This window comes from Meriones unguiculatus, chromosome 12 (assembly GCF_030254825.1).
Source record: "Meriones unguiculatus strain TT.TT164.6M chromosome 12, Bangor_MerUng_6.1, whole genome shotgun sequence".
NCBI classification, from domain to species: domain Eukaryota; kingdom Metazoa; phylum Chordata; class Mammalia; order Rodentia; family Muridae; genus Meriones; species Meriones unguiculatus.
Genome location: NC_083360.1, coordinates 90,630,446 through 90,649,414, shown reverse-complemented (window position 1 = coordinate 90,649,414; position 18,969 = coordinate 90,630,446). Strand labels below are relative to the sequence as shown.

The 18,969-nt window shown below is 55.9% G+C and overlaps 1 protein-coding gene across 7 annotated transcripts; it reads right to left on the bottom strand.

Annotated features, from left to right (window-relative positions):
• Positions 1-1,994: 1,994 nt before the first annotated feature.
• Tal1 (TAL bHLH transcription factor 1, erythroid differentiation factor) lies at positions 1,995-15,519 on the bottom strand. Of its 7 annotated transcripts, XM_060366176.1 has the most exons (6): positions 13,841-14,261; positions 13,474-13,613; positions 9,892-10,344; positions 8,669-8,760; positions 4,334-4,561; positions 1,995-4,239 (listed from the first exon to the last, which is right to left on the bottom strand). In XM_060366176.1, exons 3-6 carry the CDS (start codon positions 10,341-10,343, stop codon positions 4,034-4,036), a joined length of 978 nt encoding a protein of 325 aa, XP_060222159.1. In that variant the 5' UTR covers position 10,344; positions 13,474-13,613; positions 13,841-14,261; the 3' UTR covers positions 1,995-4,033. The 7 variants fall into 7 exon arrangements, with proteins under 7 accessions (XP_060222159.1, XP_060222153.1, XP_060222156.1 ...); XM_060366170.1 differs by lacking the exon at positions 13,841-14,261 and adding an exon at positions 15,277-15,519 and having other exon boundaries at positions 1,995-4,561; XM_060366173.1 differs by lacking the exon at positions 13,841-14,261 and adding an exon at positions 14,269-14,984 and having other exon boundaries at positions 1,995-4,561.
• Positions 15,520-18,969: the final 3,450 nt, after the last annotated feature.

Genomic DNA, 18,969 nt, shown 5'->3' with positions numbered 1-18,969 from the left:
GATAGAAGCCAAGAGGACAAGTGCTGCTGAGACTAGAGACGGGCAGGAGACCACTGAACGTCCCAATATCCGTGGCTCTAGATTTGGGGGTGGGTACTGAGGTCCACAGAGAGGAGGAAAGAAAAAAGCCTTTTCAAAGCCTCTTAGCCCAGGGAACATGTAGACAGACCCAATACTGCCCCTAGGACAATGTTGTCCCTGGTGCCGGGAATCTTCTGACCCTGAATGGAAAAGATGGCACCTGAAGGCCTTCCCTCATCTATCCCCATTGATCTGTCCCTTCCATTCCCTACCACTCCTTTTGGTTTGGATTTTTGAGAGTGTCTTACGTGGCGCAGGCTAACCTGAGACTGTGTTAATACTCTGCTCTCTAACTGTTTAGCTCTAGTCATGTGTGTTTGTGCTGGAATGTAAGCTGCTGTGGACAGCACCTCTGTTTTGCTCAGTGCCGAAGAGAACACTATCTCCCCAGAGCAGATGGTCAGCAAATGCCTGTTAAATGAGAAAACAGAAGGGTGCCCATCCTACAAACTCCCAAGATGTCAAACGCCCATGTGCAGTGGCCTCCGGAAGACTCACAGTCCCTGTCTCAAATTCCATTCGTGAAAGTCCGGCACCTACAGGGGCTGCTCCCAACTGTCTGTTAACTCCAGTTCCAGGGAACCCGACGCCCTCTTCTGGCCTTGTGGGCACTGCACACATTTGGTGTTGACATGTATACAGGCAAGGCCAATCACATAAAATATTTTTTAATTGTTAAAAAAGAAAAAAAAAAAAAGGCTGAAGCCTCTACTAAGCCATCAGGAAACCTGAGGGCACCAGCTTCATTTGTCTGTCCTAAACCCTCGTTGGGAGCAATGGCCCCAACCAGGGAAACAGATCTAAAAGGAAGGAGGAAGCAGACCCAACACAGACCCAACTGCCAGGCTGTCTAGGGCTGCAAACAAAAGGACAGGATCCTAAGCCCTGTGAAGCCTTGCAGGAGGATAAGAAGGAACCCCTTTCCTTAGACGGTATTCCACTTCCTCCCTACAGCCTTGTTCTGAGAGTAGGAGCTACAGCCCACTTCCTAAGAGTAGTAGAGCTAGGCTTGCTAGGCTTTTCCACTTACCATCCCCATTCTCAAGCTCTAGAGGGCAGAGTGCAAGCACAAAGTCCAAGCCCCTTTGTAAAGCTTTTATTTAGAAATCTTTCCCATATAACCATATATATATATATATACACACACACACACATACCATCATCACCACACTGGTATTTTTTGTTTTGTGTGTGTGTGTGTGTGTGTGTGTGTGTTTTCCAATGGAGAGTCACACGCCCACAGTGTTGGCCTCTAGGCTGTACACACATCAAGGTACCCGGAGCAATCACTCCTCTTCTGCAGAAAAATGCAGAGGCCAACACCGCTCATCACATACAGTACGACACTGACAGAAAGTGCTGGGCTTGCCCACAGACACGGCATGCTGTGTACACAGGCTGAGGCAAGGCTGAGGCAGAGGGTCGTGTACCCTGGGACCCCAAGTACGGTGAGACCCACGCAAAAGGCCAAAAGAGCTGTCGGCTCACTACAGTTGCTGTGCCCTTTGTTTTCGTTTCTGGGAGAGGATAAAGTTGTACCATCTTGTCACTTACCACCGCAACCAAACATGGATTATTCTTGGAAGGTAGGATTCCCTCGAGTGGTTACGGTCATAGTTGTTTTCCTCACAGCTACATTCCCCTCCTTCGTATAGATACTATTCTTGTGATGTTGCCATTTCTTCAAGAGTTTTGAGGAGGCAAAGAAAGATATGGGGTGTGGAGCATGAAAACAGAATTCGGGGTCTTCCTTAGCTCTTACAAAGACCAGGCACCTGGTTCTCCCTGTCTCGCCCCTTTAGAATTTTAGCAGTCTGGAGGCACTGACCATGCCCCCAATCTCTCTCCCTCTCCCACTCCTGTCTCTTGCCTTGGAATCAGGGAGAAATTAAGATTAATCCTGAGAAATGAGGATCTAGATAGCTCAAGGGAAAGTATTTTATTACCTAAATTACACAAATATCAACTGCCCAGGGCCTGAACTCTGGCCGGAACCTCACAGCAGGGTCACCACCAAAGGAAATGCAGCTTCTCTTGCGTCTGCGCTAGGCACTGAACCCGGAATGCCCAGCGAGGCTGTAACGCTGAGAAAGGGAACCACAGCTTAAGCTCCCGGCAAATGTGTGATACCTCTCATGAAACCCACCGACAAGATCCACATTTTTCATTCCCAGGTCATTACTCCACTGAGAAGCAAAAAACAAGCTTAGTGCCCAGGACAATTGTTCCGTTTTTCTCATGGGTCTGAGTCCTTGGACTGACACCCAAGCGATGCTTAGGAACCAACCTTAATGCTCATGGTAATATATGTGATAGCACAATGTGATGAGACAAGAATCACAGTGCCTCAGCAGCTGACCATAATTGTTCCTATACCTGGGGGAACCTCAGCACTTAATAGGAAGATAGGGAGAGGACCAGGAGCCATCTCTGTCTGCCTAAGTCTACACTCAGGCAACATCATAGTGCTGAAACTCAAACAGAGAAGTGATGGGCTCTTACATCACATGATGGAGCTTTCCCTGTGGCTCAAAGGCAAAGCCTGGAGGAAGAGAGTACGAGCTGGTGACACCGATGCAATGACCGAGACATGGGACTTCTGTGCAGTTTGTTCCGTGAGCTTGAACTTCACTATAGGCAGGCCCAGCTTTACGAAAAATCGGTCCCACCGGCTGGTTCGACGCAGAAGAGAAACCAGGGGGGAGCTGTCCGCACGACAAAAAGACTTCTCCACTTTACAAAAATGACTCGCAGGGGTTATTTCTTTAAGAGACAGAGAAGGAGGATTTGCTTTACAAAAATTTCATGTACAGCTTTCAGAGGGGGCCACTCACATCGCGTTAAATCAACCTAGCGTGCACACATGTAGGGCCTGCACTTTGGGAGACAGGGGCGTACTTAAAAGTTAAGCTGAGCAAATATGCGGGCCCAGGTCTCAGCCAGGGCCTTGCCTGTGACTGGACTCCTTGCCCTAGCAGCGGGCTGCATCTTGGGTTGTTCATGGCGTAAAGTTGCCACCAAAAACTGGTCAAGCAAAATCCCAAACAGAGTATTTACAAGACAGTTTGTACTCCGTTTGGAAGTCCAGACCATCAGCCAAGAGACATCTTGCAAAAGAAAGCTTCCCTTTCAGCTCCCTGGGGAAGCCCGTGGGCTGCGTAGCCCCAGCACCAGCATGCAATGCGTCAGCCCACCATCATTTGCTCTCTTGCACAGACAGTGACGTGCAGGAGGTGAAACCCAGAGCCCCAAACACTGTTGCTTTGTTTCACCCTAATGTCACTTTCCCTTTCTGTGCCTGCACACAGCCTAACAGAGCATGCTCAGGGCTGCTGACTTGGTCCTCACAGCCACAGGATAGAAAGGCAAGTCTCAGCGGGGAGAAAGCAGAGCTCTGGTTCCCTGGGGCAAGAAGGGCTGTTGGGTTTTCTGGCCCAGCTAGTTGAGAGCAGGCTGTCTATTCACTGGCCATCTTTTCCAACCAGGCCCTGAAGAAGGCACCTCGAGGCTTGACTCTCCGCAGCAGCTGGCAAGCTGGATGGACCAACACGGACCTGGATGAAGATGGGGCTCAAGAAATGGGCAGCTCTTGGGTACCTATATATTTGAACAGAAGCTGCCACAAAAGCCACCCCAGCCAGCTCGGGATGGGCTAAAGGCAAGGCAGAGGCCTAGGGATGCCTCAGGTAACAGGTAACAACCCCAGATCTTATCTAAACCAAGTTTCACAAACTCTAGACCAAAAACATTGACACTTGAGCCTCATAACTGGGACGTCGCGGGGGATGGGAGAGGGAGAGGACCGTGCCATCTTCGGATAAAGTACCTACTACTTAACTTCGTTTTCCTTTTCCGTCTCCGGGCAGGAAACAGAAACGCCTGGCCAGGGTCAGTTGGGACTTCCCAAAGTTCAGATTATAAGGGAAGTTTATCAAGTCCATTGCCCTGCTTCTCATCCCATCTGCCCTGAAGCCAAGCAACCCGGGGACCTAAAAGCCCCTGTCTGCCGGCTCTGGGCAGCCCCAGATACATCACCGGGGACCAGCCCCATCTGCAGCAGGCAGTAGGGCAGGATGGAGGCTGCGGGCCGTGTGCTTGGGGGTTGGCTCCTCTGTGTAACTGTCCGGGCTGGCTGCCCCATCCAGAGAGCTGCCGCAGCTGGAATTGGGGGAAAGCGCGTCCTGTAGAAGGTCTTCAGGGGGTAGGCCGCCCCCTGCCCCACCCCCACCAGCTCCCACCACGGGGTCCTTGCCAGGCTTGGCACGTTGGGTTCCTTCCTCCTCCTGGTCATTGAGCAACTTGGCCAAGAAATTGATGTACTTCATGGCGAGGCGCAGGATCTCGTTTTTGCTTAGCTTCTTGTCTGGTGGGTGCGTGGGGATCAGCTTCCGGAGCTCGGCGAATGCCCCATTCACGTTCTGCTGCCGCCAGCGCTCCCGGCTGTTGGTGAAGATACGCCGCACTACTTTGGTATGAGGGCCTGAGGGTGAAAGGACCTGGGTTACAAGTAAGCAGGGGCCGTCAAAGGGCTCCTCATCCCTCCAGCCCTATCTTACCAATCTCACAACCCTGCCCCCTTCCTCTCCATCACCTTCCATTAATGATGTGTGTCCAATTGACTGTGCTAGGCCCCTCCTATGGGCCGTGCAGAATTTAGTATTTTTGTTTCAAGAAAAGGCTTCTCTGTGTAGCCTTGTTCTGGACTCACTTTGCAGACCAGGCTGGCCTCGAACTCACATCAATCTGCCTGCCTCTGCCTCCCTGAGTGCTGGGATTAAAGGCATATGCCACCACATCTGGCTGCTTAATATTTCTTTCGTGTGTGTGTGTGTGTGTGTGTGTGTGTGTGTGTGTGTGTGTCTCTCTCTTTTGAGTCAGGGTTTCACTATGTAGCTCTGGATGTCCTTCAACTCATTACACAGACCAAGATAGCCTTGAACTCAGAGACCCACCTGCCTCTGGCTCCCACATTCTGGGATTAAAGGTGCTCTTTGCTACACCAGGCTAAACAAGGGCCATTATTTCATTCACTCATGTACGCCAAGAGCCCTCAGATATTAAAAGATGATTGAAGCCGGGCGACCTGGGTTCAATTTCCGACAGCACACAGGGTAAAGTGCCCACAATAATGGCGTCTGCGTCAGCCTTCACTAAGTGAGAGACAGCTCCTACTCTGTCCACCAGTTTTTCACTCACAACTACCGCGGTGGTCGGCATTAAGTAAGAGAAGAAGACAAGGCAGGCATGGTCTTTATTTATTTTTTAAAATTCTTCGAGACAGGGTTTCTCTCCGTAGCCTGAAACTAACTGTCCTGTCCTGAAACTAACTCTATAGGTACACAGTGCTGGCCTTGAACTCAGAGATCTGTTGACCCCTGCCTCCCCAGGCCTGGGATTAAAGGCACCACCACTACCTGGCTCAGGCAGAGTCATTATCCTCATGGAGTTTGCATTTTAATGGAGATGGGAGATGATGAACAGGGAGCAAACAGATGAAAACCACAACCAAAGGGGCAGACTGGTGAGTAAAAGATGTACCGAGGCTACCGTCCTTAGCTAAGGTAGCCGGCAAAGACTTCTCTCAGCAGCAGCATTATGTAAAAGGAAACAAAACAAAACTTCCGGTGGAAGCAAAGCAGTCTAGACACAGGAGGGGAATAAAGCCTGACTGGAATAGTGGGCACACGAGAAGAAAGGGGGCAGTGTCCATATCTCATGGGTCCCTACAGAGCGGAAGGTGGACATTCAGTTCCAGGGCTGACAGAGGCCCAAAGTACAAGCTCAGCGGATGTTTCTCAAGTGGCCTTTCACAGTGGCAGGTGGGAGAATGGAGGAGAGGGTGGAGAGCCGAAGGGAAAGGAAAGACCTGTAGGCCCCCGACCTCAGGAGGAGAATAGAGAGACAACTGCCCCTGGGCCAGTGATGACCGTCACACACCGTCACACTGAGACTGCGCGCATGTGCAGCACCCAAGGTGTGCAGAGCACGGGGCCAAGTATTTGAGCATGACCTGGGCTTCTCGCAGCCAGAGGAGACACAAGAGCTTCCACCAGTATTCCTGAGCCCTTGGCCGAGGTTACCGCTTCCCCAGAGTTACTGTGCCACCACAGAGCCACAGGCCCCATGACAACCTTCGGGAAGTTCAGTGTACAGAAGGGACAGCCCGGACTGAGGACCCTGCCTATCCTCGTCTAGTAGCCTCAGGGTCCAGGGCTCAGATTGGAAGCATGGGAGGTGGGGAAGGGCAGGGAGAAGGAAAAGGCTAAGAGGCCACCTGAGTCCACTGGTAACTTTATGGCTAAGGAGGTGCTCCGTCTGGGACTTGCTTGTCCAAGTGGACACCTCATCTTGATGGAGCCTTTCTTTCATCGCCTGTGCCTAGACCCAAGGGCTGTGTGTTTCAGCCCTTGCCCTCCCTGCAGTTCCCTGAAGCCTTTTAAGGGTCAGATGCAGAATGGGGAAACACCACAAACCTATTGGGCACACCTACACTGGACTGTCTCGGAGAAAGTGATTTGCTGTCCCCAGACTTCTAGACCAAAGAGGGGGTATCTCAGCTGTGACATAGGGAGACCAACCCTTTGCATCATGGCTGATGCTCTTGAGCTAGGTGAATGGGGGGTATTATAAACATTGCCACAATGAGAGCCAGACGGACTTTGGAGGGCAAGGAGGAATCCGGAACTTATTATGGTCTAGGACTTGGCTCTATGGCTTTGAACAAGTTGCTTGACCTCTCTGAGAGTCAATGTCTTCATTTGTGAAAATTAACCTCATGGGGTTGTGTTGAGAATTACACAAAGACCAGACTTTTACAAAAAAAGCCTGATACAGTCAATAGGTATCCAAAACACGGCAGCACTGATAGCTGTCACCACCCTTGGGGGCAGCTGATGGCTTTTAACAACATGTTGATGGTGGAGTCAAGCTGTGGACGAGACAAAAACAAAATCCTGTATGGAGGAGACCCCATGCTTCCCCGTCCCCTGACCGTTTTCTGACAGGCAGAGAAAGAGGAGCCAGGAGTACCTCCATGACAGCAGAACCTACAAGGAGCTGGAGAACTCTCTCTCATCCAGAAGCACCAAGTCATTCTATCTTGGTTCTTATACATGTCTGTATCCTGGGCTATTGTTTTTTGTTTGTTTGTTTGTTTTGTTTTGTTTTTTGTTTTTTGTTTGTTTTTGTATTGTCAGACTCTAGCTCCTTCCTCTCTAGAACCATCTCTAGAAGCTCAAGTTCCATACACACACACCACACGCACACCCTCTACAAGCTCCCAGTTGTGGTCCCAGTTCTCTACAAGCCTCAACACACTTCCTACTGGACCCCCAGACAGGCAGCATCCCTTAGAAATCCCCCTAAGCCTGCAGAAACCCACCTCCTGCCTGGTATGGTCAAGTCAACATTGGCAGAAGTAGGCAGGGCTCCAGATCTCCATTCACCCAAGCCAGAGAACATTCAGAGAGTTTCCAGCAATTCTGAGTCCCCTGGTTATCTATCTATTCCACTCCCGATCTCAGCCCAGACTGTGGAGGAGGTACAGAGGGGTCTCATAACAGACCTGGGAATAAACTCTTTGTTATTTTTGCTTTTCTTTATCTATTTTACAATTTATTCACTTTGTATCCTGGTTGTAGCCCCCTCCCTCATCTCTTCCCAGTCCTACCCACCCTCCCTTTTTCTCTCCCCTAGTCCACTGATGGGGCAGTATTCCTCCCTACTGTCTGACCCCAGCCTATCAGGTCCTATCAGGACTGCCTGGATCCTCTTCTTTTGTGGGCTAGCTAGGTCACCCCACCATGGAGAAGTGATCGAGGAGCAGGCAACCGGAGTTCATGTCAGAGACTATCTCTTCTCCCCTCACTAGAGAACCCACATAGAAACTGAGCTGTCTACAGACTACATATGAGCAGGGGTTCTAGGTCCTCTCTATGCATGGTCTTTGGTTGATGCTGTCAGTCCCCTCCTGGGCCCTGGTTTTTTCGTTTGTTTGTTTTTTGTTTTGGCTTTGTTGGTCTCCTTGTAGGGCTCCTGTCCCCTCCGGGTCCTTCTATGTCCCCCTTCTTCCATAAGACTCCCTGCCAAAGTTTGTCTGTGAGTCTCTGCACCTGCTTCCATGATCCCCTGTTGAGGGCACAATTCTAGCCAGAGAGGCCAAAGTGGATTCAAGATTCAATTCAAGGAGTAAGGGAATTGGAGTTGGGAACAGAAGTGTTTCTACTCTTTCTTTTTCTTTTTTAAAATATATTTATTTATTCATTCATTCATTATGTATACATTCTTCTGCCTGCATCTACACCTGCGTGAGCCACCATGTGGTTGCTGGGAATTGAACTCAGGACCTCTGGAAGAACAGTCAGTGCTCCTAACCTCTGAGCCATCTCTCCAGCCCCCTCTACTCTTCCTTTATCCTTGATTCTAGGGATCAAGCCTAGAGTGGGAACTAACTCTACAGGCCTAAGTGCCAGTCCTAACTCAGCTGCAAGGTGAAGAGTTCTGGCAGCTGGGGGTTCTAGGGAGGCATTGTCCCCACACTCCCCATTGCACATACTCCAACCAGGGTGAGGGCTGGGTGTAGACTCACCATCGGTAATCTCCATCTCATACGGGGAGGGCCTCCTCTTCACCCGGTTGTTGTTGAACATAGGGAAGGCATCCGGCTCCCCGAAAAACCCACTGCGGAAGCCAAGGTAGATCACGATGAGGCGAAAGGAAAAAGGGTCGCTTAGGTGGATTCTCCCTGCTTGTCTGCAGTCCCCTTCCCCTAAGGCACCCCTAATCCCTGCAACGCATAAACTGCAGATTGAATTCACACGTGCATTCACAGAAGCAGAGCGGGTGAACATACGGAACAAAGCATAAACGGGGTCTTCCTGTCCTCCAGCTCGCGTGCGCGCGCGCCCGTGTGCGCCCCCCACCCACCCACACACAGAGCGAGAGCGAGAGGGAGAAGAGAGAGAGTGAGCACAAACACACACACCCCTCACACTCAGATGCAATCATACAAGCTCCGCAGACCTTCACTCAGGGACAAGGACCGCGACACGGACGGACAGCGATGGAAGTGATGGGTGGCAGCTTCAACACCACAAAGGGCCTCAGGGCGTCCCCTCCCACCAGCCTCGCGCCTCCATCACTCCCCATCCCTTCTGGATGGAGCCTAGAATTTTTTATTTTTCTCCTAGAATTTTTTTTTTTCCCATCGCCTGTCCTACACTCTGCGGCTCGCCTTCCCTCACCACAGGGGCCCAGCAAGGAACCTCGCATCAGCTGTACCCCGGTGGCCCCGACAACGCAGGTAACGGGACAGAAGAACAGAACCAGGAGCAGATGACAGCGTGGCTCACCGCCTCTCAGCAGAGGCTGAGAGGAGCTGCCCTCAGCAACCGCCGGCAGATCCCTCGCTCCAGCCCGCCTACCCACCGCTGCAGCTTCGAGGAGAATCCGACCTCCGCAGCAAACCTCTCCTCTGCTGCAGAGGGGCGTCCGGACGCTGGCCCGCAACCCATACTCAAAGAGTCCCTCCAACATAATCAACAGTCTCCTCGGCTCTTCATTCCCATCCGCCTGGCCGCATCCTCAAAGGGGCAGGCGGACACCACACACACACACACACACACACACACACACGCCCGTTCCCAAAGTCCCACTGGTCCTACCTGACAGTCCGTCGCCCCGGGGTCCCCGTTCCTACTCTGGCGCGGGGCGGGACACCCTAGGCCCCTCCGTCCTGGAGCCCTTCGTCACCTCCCCTCCCGCCGGGCCCCTCGTGGACCCCGGAGCGCAGCAGGGGGTCGGGCCACTCACCTGCCTAGCGAGGCCAGCGGCTGGCTGAGGCTGTAGAGCAGCGCTCGGCCGGGGCCGGCGGGGGCGGCCAGCGCGGGCGGGCTCAGCTGCACCATGCGGCCGTCTCCGGGCAGCTCCGCCGGGGCCGAGGCGGGCGCGGGCGCCGGGGCGGGTCCGGGAGGTCTGCAGAGCTCCGTGGTGGGCACCCGGTGGCGCGCTTCGGCTGCCGCCGCGTCGCGGCCCTTTAAGTCCCTGGCGGCCCCGCCCCCGCCGGCGGGGCCGCCCCCCGCGCCGCCGCGCGCTCCCAGCTCGATGACTGGGGGCTCGGCCGGGGCGGCGGCGCCGCGGCTCGTCTCCTTGGCGACGCCGTTGAGCAGGACGAGGTGCGGGGGGGCCATGCGGGCCTCGGCCGCGTCCTGGCCCTCCAGCGGCGGGTCACTGCGTGCCGCCTCGCCGGGCGGCCGCTCCGTCATCCTGTAACGGGGAGGGGGGCGGAGGGGAGGTCACGCGCTGGAAGCTGGGGGGCGGGGGGCGGACGCGCACCCCGACCCCGCGGCGTGCAGGGCCCCGTGGGCCTGGGGCTGGAGCGAGGTGGGGGTGTCTCTAGATTGGGAGAAGAGGGTAGGGCAGGCCTCCTCCCCCCGGGGGGGGCGCACAGGGTCCAAAGGTGGGGACAGAGTTGGGGGAAATACGGCAGAAGCGTTAGGAGAAAAATACAGCCGGTGAAACGAAAATCGAAGGGGAAAAAGGAGGAAGGAAATGCACAGAGGAAAGAAAGAAAGATCACCCGGTCCCTGCTTCTTCGGCCCCGGGGGAAGGGGAGGGGACACGGCCCCCAGCGAGCGTATCCTTCCCGCCCCCCTTCTGGTTTTGGCGGGGAATCTGTCCGGCAAGGTGCTTTAGGACGCTCTCCCGGCTCTACCGCTACACCCAAGTGCCACACACGTAGACCCAGATACGTTATGGCGGTGAAGTAGGGAGTGGAGGCTGCAGGAACCGAGCTCAGCCCGGCTACAGACGGGAGAAAGGTTCCAGAGGAACCAGCCGCCTTTGCCAGCATTCCCCCGGCTAGGCGGAAGGTCGCAAACCCACGCTGTGTTCTGCAGGGAGCTAATCCTACCACAGGGAAAGGAGTCCATGAATGGAGCTGACCCCGGATTCTGATCCTGCCCTCCTTCACACGCCTTCTGCCCAGCTGTACTCAAAAGGGACGGTAGGTCTGGAAGGGAAACCCGACTAAGACGCCAGGAACCCAGGCCCTGGGAGGTACTCCTGAAGCCGCTGGGATCTGGGTTCCCCTCCTGATGGAGGAATTACCAAGGCGGCCCTTGAATTGTGCTAGCGAGGCCTCCCCGCTCCACGCGCACACACGTCGGTAGTCCGCATTAACGTGGAATTCAGACCTCGCTGTATCCTACCCTCTCATATAAACCCAGAAACTTCCTCCATTCCAACCAGGATAAACAGCCACCGCGCCTAACACCGGCTTGAGAGCTCTTGCATGGCCCGGGTTCATCCAGATGGCACCTGGCCCCGCAACAGGACAGACACGGAAACTCTAAGACTCAGGATTCCAAGTTGGAGGGTACTTAGGAATTGTTTTGATTTTAAAAACAAAAATACAGTGAACTCCTAAGTTGGGGTGGCGCTTGCCTTTAACCCCAGCCCTGAGAAGGATGCTGAATTTGAAGTTAGCCTAAACATGATCCTATCTCCTCTGTGTGCACGTTTATGGGCGCATACACACACACACACACACACACACACACACACAACCACCGTGGCAGGCTAAATAAACTCTTCAAACTCAGATTTCTGCTCACAGGATCTGACGGTTGGGTTATTTTGTTTCGTTTTAATTTTTGTTACATTCACTTATTTGTGTATGAGGGTGCGCACGCCAGAGCCACTAGTGTGTAACTCAGAGGACAATTTTCACTCAGGTCTTTCCTTTCGCCTGGATCCTGGGGATCAAATTCAAGTCGTCAAGCTTGATACCAATGTCCTAATCCACCGGGTCAACTCACTGGCCAGAATTGGAGTATTTTAAACACACACACACACACACACACACACACACGCCCAAGTCTGCTCCAAATAACAGTCTGTCTAATCACTGACACAAACATGGAGCTCCCATTTGGCTACTGCAACGGCAGGACCATCGTTATCCTGGGAACTGATCCCTCCCTGTAAGGAAAGGAAACTGGCCCTTCTTCAGACCACTCCAAAACTCTTTATAGCCAAATACAAATGGGGACCAACGGCTGCAATTCAGGTTACACTAGCTGTTCTGGGTTAGTACTGTCTGGGCTAAGAAATTCCCCAGGACTTGTTACACAAGCTGCAGAGCTAGTCTGGGTCTGTGGTGCTTCCCTGAAATTGAATTCATGATTATAGTGGAGACAGAATGCCTATATACACAGAGAATACCAAAAACCACCGGAAATGAACCAGAAGTGTGGTAGCCGCCCTGGCTTTCCCTTCTAGCTGGTGAAGTGCCCCCAAAATAAACCAGCGCCTGGCGACACCTACAAGCCAGAGATGCTGTCCCCCTACCTCATCGCCACCGCCATCTATGTGCTTTCAATGACCAGCGCACAGTCCCAGCTTCCCGGGAACAAACCTGCATGCACTAACCGAGCCCCAGCTCCCTTCTGGCTCCCTCATCAGTTCTGCTGCAACGACACAAGCAGGTTCCCAAAGGCCACAGGGAACACGTAGTCCGGATAAGCTGACCCTGGCCCCAGCGCCTCTCCAGATGCTATAAACCTTCAAGGCTTCCAAGAGAACTCCCCATGCCCGGCTCCCGAACCTCCCGGAACCTCGGGAAACCCTCCTAAGACCAGGGTCACCTCCAGCAGCCCAGGGGTTAACACTAGCTGGTTTTGTACGCATTTGTTTTTATTAAGGGAGGATGGAAAAAGGAGGGGGCTCAGGACTAGGCTAGCGCACGCGACCATCTCAGCTCTTTGTGCTGCGGAGACCCAGGCTGCAGCCTCCACGCCACCTTCAGCGTCCAGTTGCCCCAACGCCAGCGTGTGACAATCTGTGCCTGAACAAGGGAACAAGAGTCGGCGGAGAAACACAAAGCCTGGGCCGCAGCCTAACCCGCCGGTGAACGTGGTCTCGGCCACCTCGGGCCTGGAGATGCCTTCCAACCTAGCTCCTTAGGCCTCAGGCCTCAGCCGGGATGGCCTTGGTCCTTTTCCTGCCTGGAGCCCCAAGCTCAGCCTGCGCCACCCGGATGTAGGCACAATAAAGTTACCGGCCTTATGAAATGTGCTCGGAACTGAGACCATGGGAGCGGCCCGGGGGGGGGGGGGGGACGGGGACACACACGACATAATCCAACCAGCTGGTTTTATCGAAGGCCGGAAAAAGGAAAGGGCCCTGCCGGAGGCCTGAGGCAGCTGAGTGGCCGTAAGATCCCGGGAAGAGTCAGCCTAGGTTGGTCGTCCCCCCCCCACGCCACCTCTCCCCTCCGCTCACCTTCTCGGTTCTGAGCCTACCCCACCCCGGTCCCCCACAACCCTGAACCCCGTTTGCACAGACATCGCCCCCTCCCGCCCCCGTCCCCCCGGACTGTGGCCCGCAGCTCACCTGGGGCATATTTAGAGGGACCGGGGCCGTCTGGTGAGGACCTCTGCGGAGGGATCAAGGTAGGACCCCGGCGCTGGCTTTTCCCCGGGCCTCGCCGAGAGGCCGGCAGTTACTTAGCGAGCCGCGAGGTCCTGCGCCGTCTGCCGCGCCCAAAGCGAGTTTCCAGGAAAGATGGGGGTGGAGAGAAAGAGGGAGGGCGAGAGAGAAAACGGGGGGTCAGTGGCTGGGATCTACCTCCTGTGCCCCGCCAGCCCGGAGAATAGCCAAGGGCTTCCCGCCTACAATTTGCAGGTGTTCGGAGGCCCCCTCCCCCAAACACATCCCCCCCCCCATTAAAAAAAAAAAAAAAAAGAACCCTCCACCTGACCAATCAGGGATAACCCCTCGGTCCAACAACAGCGGCCTCTCCGGCAGGCTGCCCCGGACCTTGTGGAACCCTGCTAACGGGTCTGCCCGATTCGGTAGGGCTGAATTTGTTTTCCGATCAGGGACGAGTCTACGCGGTCTGCCCCGCGGCGCAAGGGCGTGATCCCCTGCCTGACGCGGGAGGAGAGGATGGGGTGGACGAGACGGGCGTCCCCGGGTCGCAGGGTCAGAACTTAGGAGTCCCCCCTTCCCCCCCCCACATCTGCCAAGCGCCGGGCCGGAGCGGAGGCAGGAGGCGCCCCCGAAGGCCCCGCTTCCCCGCAGAAAGGCGGGGGTGGGGTGGGGGGAGGCCGCATCTGGCCCTTGCTCTCCTCCGAGCGAGGTGAGGGCGGCGGGGGAGGCTCTCTCTGCGCCCGTTCCCTCCGCCACCTTTGCAGCCGGCGATCCCCGATTTCTCCAGGGTTTGCCCGGCAGGTGGGGGAAACTCTCGCACCGTTTTGCAGCGCCGGACAAGGCAGAAGGGAAGGTGGGGCAGGGAAGAGCAGGGGAGGGAGCCGGCCCTGGTGGGCTCCCCCCTCCCCGGGCCCCCTCGGGCCTTTGAATTCGTTCTGCCCGGGAAGTCCACCTTCTCCGGACACGCCGGAGCCTCGGGTTAATCGCCAAGGCGTCCTCCCGCGGCGGAAGCCGGGGACCCTCTCCCCCCCACCCCCGGTGCTCCCGGAGGTGAAGGGCTGCGCTGTGGCTACTCCCCCCCCCCCCCCGACCGCCTCTCCGTTTTCCCTCTCCAGCCCCAAACCCGGCGACTTGGGAAGCCGAGCCGGGGAGGGGCGGCGGCGGGCGGCTTTGTTCTCCCACCGAGGGGGCTGGGGGTCGGAGCGGGCGAGCCTTTCGTGGGACCGTTTGAACGAACGGGGGGGGGGGGGTTTAATGGCGACGGCGGCGATGACGAGGACGGGGACGGTCACGGGGGGGGGACGACAATCGCTTCTCGTCGAGCTGGCGGCGCCGGCGCGATCCTTCCAACCAGGGCGGACCCCGAGGGCGACTCAGCGGGGCTCGGACCCCCCGACGGGGTCACCCCGGGGACCCCCACCCCTGCCTGGCCGCGGCCCTGGAAAACGCGCCCAGTGTCCCCCCCCCCCCCCCCGGCCTCTCTCCCAGCCGCCGCGGACGCACCCGCCGAACCAACCGGAGGCGGGTGGAGCCGGGGCGCAGCGCGGCTCGGGCCCGGCGCGGAGAGGGTGGCCCCGGGGAGCGCTGTCCGCTCTCCTCCGGCTCGGGAGAACCCGCCCTCCCCACCCCCAACCGGCGGACCCCCCACACACACCGAGGCCCAGACCTCCGCCCCCCACCCCCCGGCTCATCATAATTTGGGGTAAAATGTGAGACCCCGCTCCCCGCCCCCCCGCCCCCGCCCCCGGCGATTCGCCAACGCACCTCTAAAGGACACGGGCCCCCGGGCGCGGGTCCCCCGGCGGACAGGACCGCGCGCGGCCCAGCCCCGGAGGAGGGGAGCGGGGGAGCGCGAGGCGGCTCGGGGGCCCCCGCCAGCCGGCGTGGGCAGAGCGGCCGCGCTGTCCAACGCCACCCAGCGCCATCAGTCACACGCAGCCGCCCACGGACGCGCGAGCCCACGGGGTGGGGGGCGCACCCGCGCGGCATAACCGAGCCGCGCCCCGCGGGGGCCCGACCTCGCCGAGAGAGGAAACGGGGTGATTCACGCACAACGAATAAAACCCGGGGGGGCCCGAGGGAAGGTCGGGACCCCCACCCCGCCCCCACACGACGCGGGGGTCCCCGCTCCCGCACACCGCCGATGGCCCGGAGCCCGCGCGCGTGGGAGCCGCCGCGGCCGCCCGCACGCACGCCGGAGCCCAGCAGCGGTGGCAGCCGCCCGCGCCTGGCGATTTTCTGTCGGTTGCGCAAGGGGAAAAGGGGGAAGGAAGGAAGAGAGGCTCCCCGGCGGGAGGGGCGCCGTGGAAGGGGACCCCCGGGGACGGCCCGGGAGAGGCCGCCGAGGCCGCGGCGCGCGCGGGGGAGGACGGAGGAGAGGGCCCGGCGGGCCCCCGGGGGCGGCGGCCGGGGCCTGCTCCCGCCGAGGGGCTCACGTTTGCGGGGTTTTGTGGGGTTTTTCGGCCCCGGGTGTGCGCGTGGCCGCTCGCCCCCCTCCGCCCCCCGCCGCGCACTCTCCTCCCGCTCCCGCCCCGGGCGTCGTTAGCAGCCGCCGTGTGCGCCGCCGAGATAAGGCGCCGCCGCGGGCCCGCCCGCCCCCGATAAGCGCCTCGGCCATTATGGGCCAAATGATTCATTTTAATTTGGCAATTTCTCCGGAGGGAGCGGGGACGGGTGGCTGGGCGCTGGGCCTGCCCGGGGATGGGGCAGTGGAGACGGCTGAGTGGCCCCGCTGGGTCCAGCCCCAGGCCGCTGGGGATTCCCGCTCCCCGCAAACAACCCGACGTGGGTCCCCGCCTTCCAGATGCTCCTCCAGCCGCTTTGGCCGCTCTCTAGCCTCTTAGCACCACCGGGACCCCCGAACCACCGCTTCACCTTCGCTGGTCTACTCGTCCTTTCTCCTGTGTCCTCCAAACCAAGGGGGCCGTGGTCTGCCTCTGTGATTCCCGCGTCCCAACCCCCAGCTCCTCGCTGACCCTCACCAGCATCGCACCCTGAGCGCTCTAAACTGGAGTTGCTCAAAGCCAAGGTCTATTTGGGACAGAACATGTGTCAACAGAGAGATGGAAATGTCCCTTTGGCTTGGTTTTCAGGATAAAAACCTATGAAGCTCACACCACACACACACACACACACACACACACACACACACACGCACCCGCACCCTGTTACTTAACACACTCCTTAATCTCAGTACTGGAGCAAAAATAAGAATAAAAATAAAAATAAAAATATGTGGTGGCGCATAAGCTAGTGAATTCTAAACTGGCTTCTTTCTTTCTTTCCTCCCTTTCTTTTTCTTTTGGTTTTGGTTTTTCAAGATGGGGTTTCCCTGTGTGGCCCTGGCTGTTCTGGAACTCGTTTTGTAGGTCAGGCTGTCTTTGAACCCAGGAATCCGCCTGTCTCTGCCTCCTAAGCGCTGAGAGCAAAGGTGTGCGCCAACACAGCGGGCTTTGTGGTGCTTTTGTTTGTTAATTAGCACACAATTAGCATATATTTTAGCACCTTTTAACTCTTTCCCTTCCTGGGGCCCCCCACCACTGGTGCCCTTATTCCCAATTTACAGGTGAGAAAACAGAGTAGAGAGAGGCGGATGGCAGGGCTGAGCCAAAGTAAGTCAATGTCAGATTTCTAGAGAGTGACAGAAGCCTGATTTGAAGGGAGTTTGGCGCTGAAGCCCATAGACACAGCTCATGGCAGGAACTCAGTTGGGCTGAAGAGCATCTGGGTTTATCTTTTCCTGATGGTAGAAACTGGCTACTGTAATCCTAGCACCCAGGAGGGGAAGGCAAATGTATCAGAGGCTTAAGGTCATTCTGAACAATTTATGGAACCAGTTTGGGCTACATGAAACCTTGTCTCAAAAAATAAAAACAGAGACTAATGTTGGTTGTGGTGGTGCATGCCTTTAACTCCAGCACTTGGAAGGCAGAGGCAGGTGGATATCCATGAGTTCAAGGACATCCTGGCCTACATGTAGAGCTCATCAGGCGGGACCAGAGTGAAACTGTATCTTCTGGTCACATCTGACTTTGTACTGATAATCCATAGCTGTGGTGGCATGCACAGGATCAAGCCGACCACGATTCTAGGGTGGAGAGTTGTGGGGGCTCATGAGCCAAACTAACTGAAGAGCCATTGGCAGTTGAGCCCTTCTCCAGGAGGGGAATGATTTTTAAGGGTGTGGCCCCTGGTAAGGAGACCATCCTCTAGCCCCACATCCATGAGTTGATTCGCATAAGTTGGTCTCAGTGAATTTTTTTTAAATATTTTATGTGTGCAGGTGGGGGGGTTGCCCATTTTATTTATTTTTAGTTTTTAATTTTTATTTATTCATTCACTTTACATGCACACCCTCCCTCCTCTGCTCCCATTCCCATCTACTTTACCCTCACCCCCTCCCTTCTCAGAAAAGAGGAGTTCCCCCTTACCAACCCTCCCCAGCACATCCACGACTTCCCCTGAGGCCAAACAAGGCAGCCCAGCTAGAGGCAAGCGATCTAAAAGCAAGCAACTGAATCCATGTCGGAGACACCCACTTGCTAGGGAGACCCAGGTGAAGACCAAGTTGCCCATCGGTTATGTATGGGTGCATGAGTGCTTTGCTTGTAAGCATGTCTGTGTGCTGTGTCCAGAGACCATGAGAGGGGTCTTCCGGTAGCTCTGAACCTTCCAGTATCTCTAAAAGTAAAAGCCCCTAGTCTGGTCACAGACTGAGATCCAGTCAAGGGCTCTGTCCCTCCTAGATTTCAGGAATAATACAGAAACGGAGTGTAGTTTAGTACATCTGTCTGTTCCTCTGTGTGTGCCTGTGTGTGTGTGTGTGTGTGTGTGTGTGTATGCATGTGTTTTGATGGAAGTCCAGCCGCTCTGCATGTACAGGCAATTTCCATGGACTCTCCCAGTGAAAGCATCACCAGTGTCCTGAGAAAAAGATCCACTCACCCCTCCACACACACTCACAAAGCCCTTGCCTTTGCATGATTTAGAGAGAGCAAAAGGCATGTGGCTATGAGACTGAGCCCTCTCTGCTTGCAAGTCGCTCTCCATCTAATCCCCGCACAAAGAGGACATCTATTCCTGGATTGTATGTGAGCACGCTTCCCGAGAAAGACCGGCCTGGACCAAGGACCGAAGTAGAAAGGGGGAGAGTTCTCCTAAGAAACGGAAAACAAAGCCGGTACAGCATGGGTGGAGGAATTGAAGGTTTTGTTTTTACCGTTTTGTTTGTTTACATAAGGGCTTGGTGTTCTATGGAAGATCAGATTTGCTTTGTTAGAAAACCTTTGGGTTGAAATGGCAAGCGGAGGGGGCTGGGGGGGGGAGCGGGGAGGTGAAGGCTGGGTGTTCTGGGACCAGGAAAGGGGGGTTAGAGTTTGTTCTAATACTCCCTAGAGGAGGTGGAAGAGAGGGTGTGGGGGTAGGTTTTTGTAGTATTCAAGACTGAGTTTGGAAGAG

Excerpts from the sequence above, each read along its gene's own strand:
- Tal1 (XM_060366170.1), bottom strand. The coding sequence starts at position 10,343 with ATGACGGAGCGGCCGCCCGGCGAGGCGGCACGCAGTGACCCGCCGCTG. Across the intron at positions 8,761-9,891 it reads CCGCTGGCCTCGCTAGGCAG|TGGGTTTTTCGGGGAGCCGG; the intron begins GTGAGTGGCCCG and ends TGGCTTCCGCAG. Across the intron at positions 4,562-8,668 it reads TGAGATGGAGATTACCGATG|GCCCTCATACCAAAGTAGTG; the intron begins GTGAGTCTACAC and ends TTTCACCCTCAG.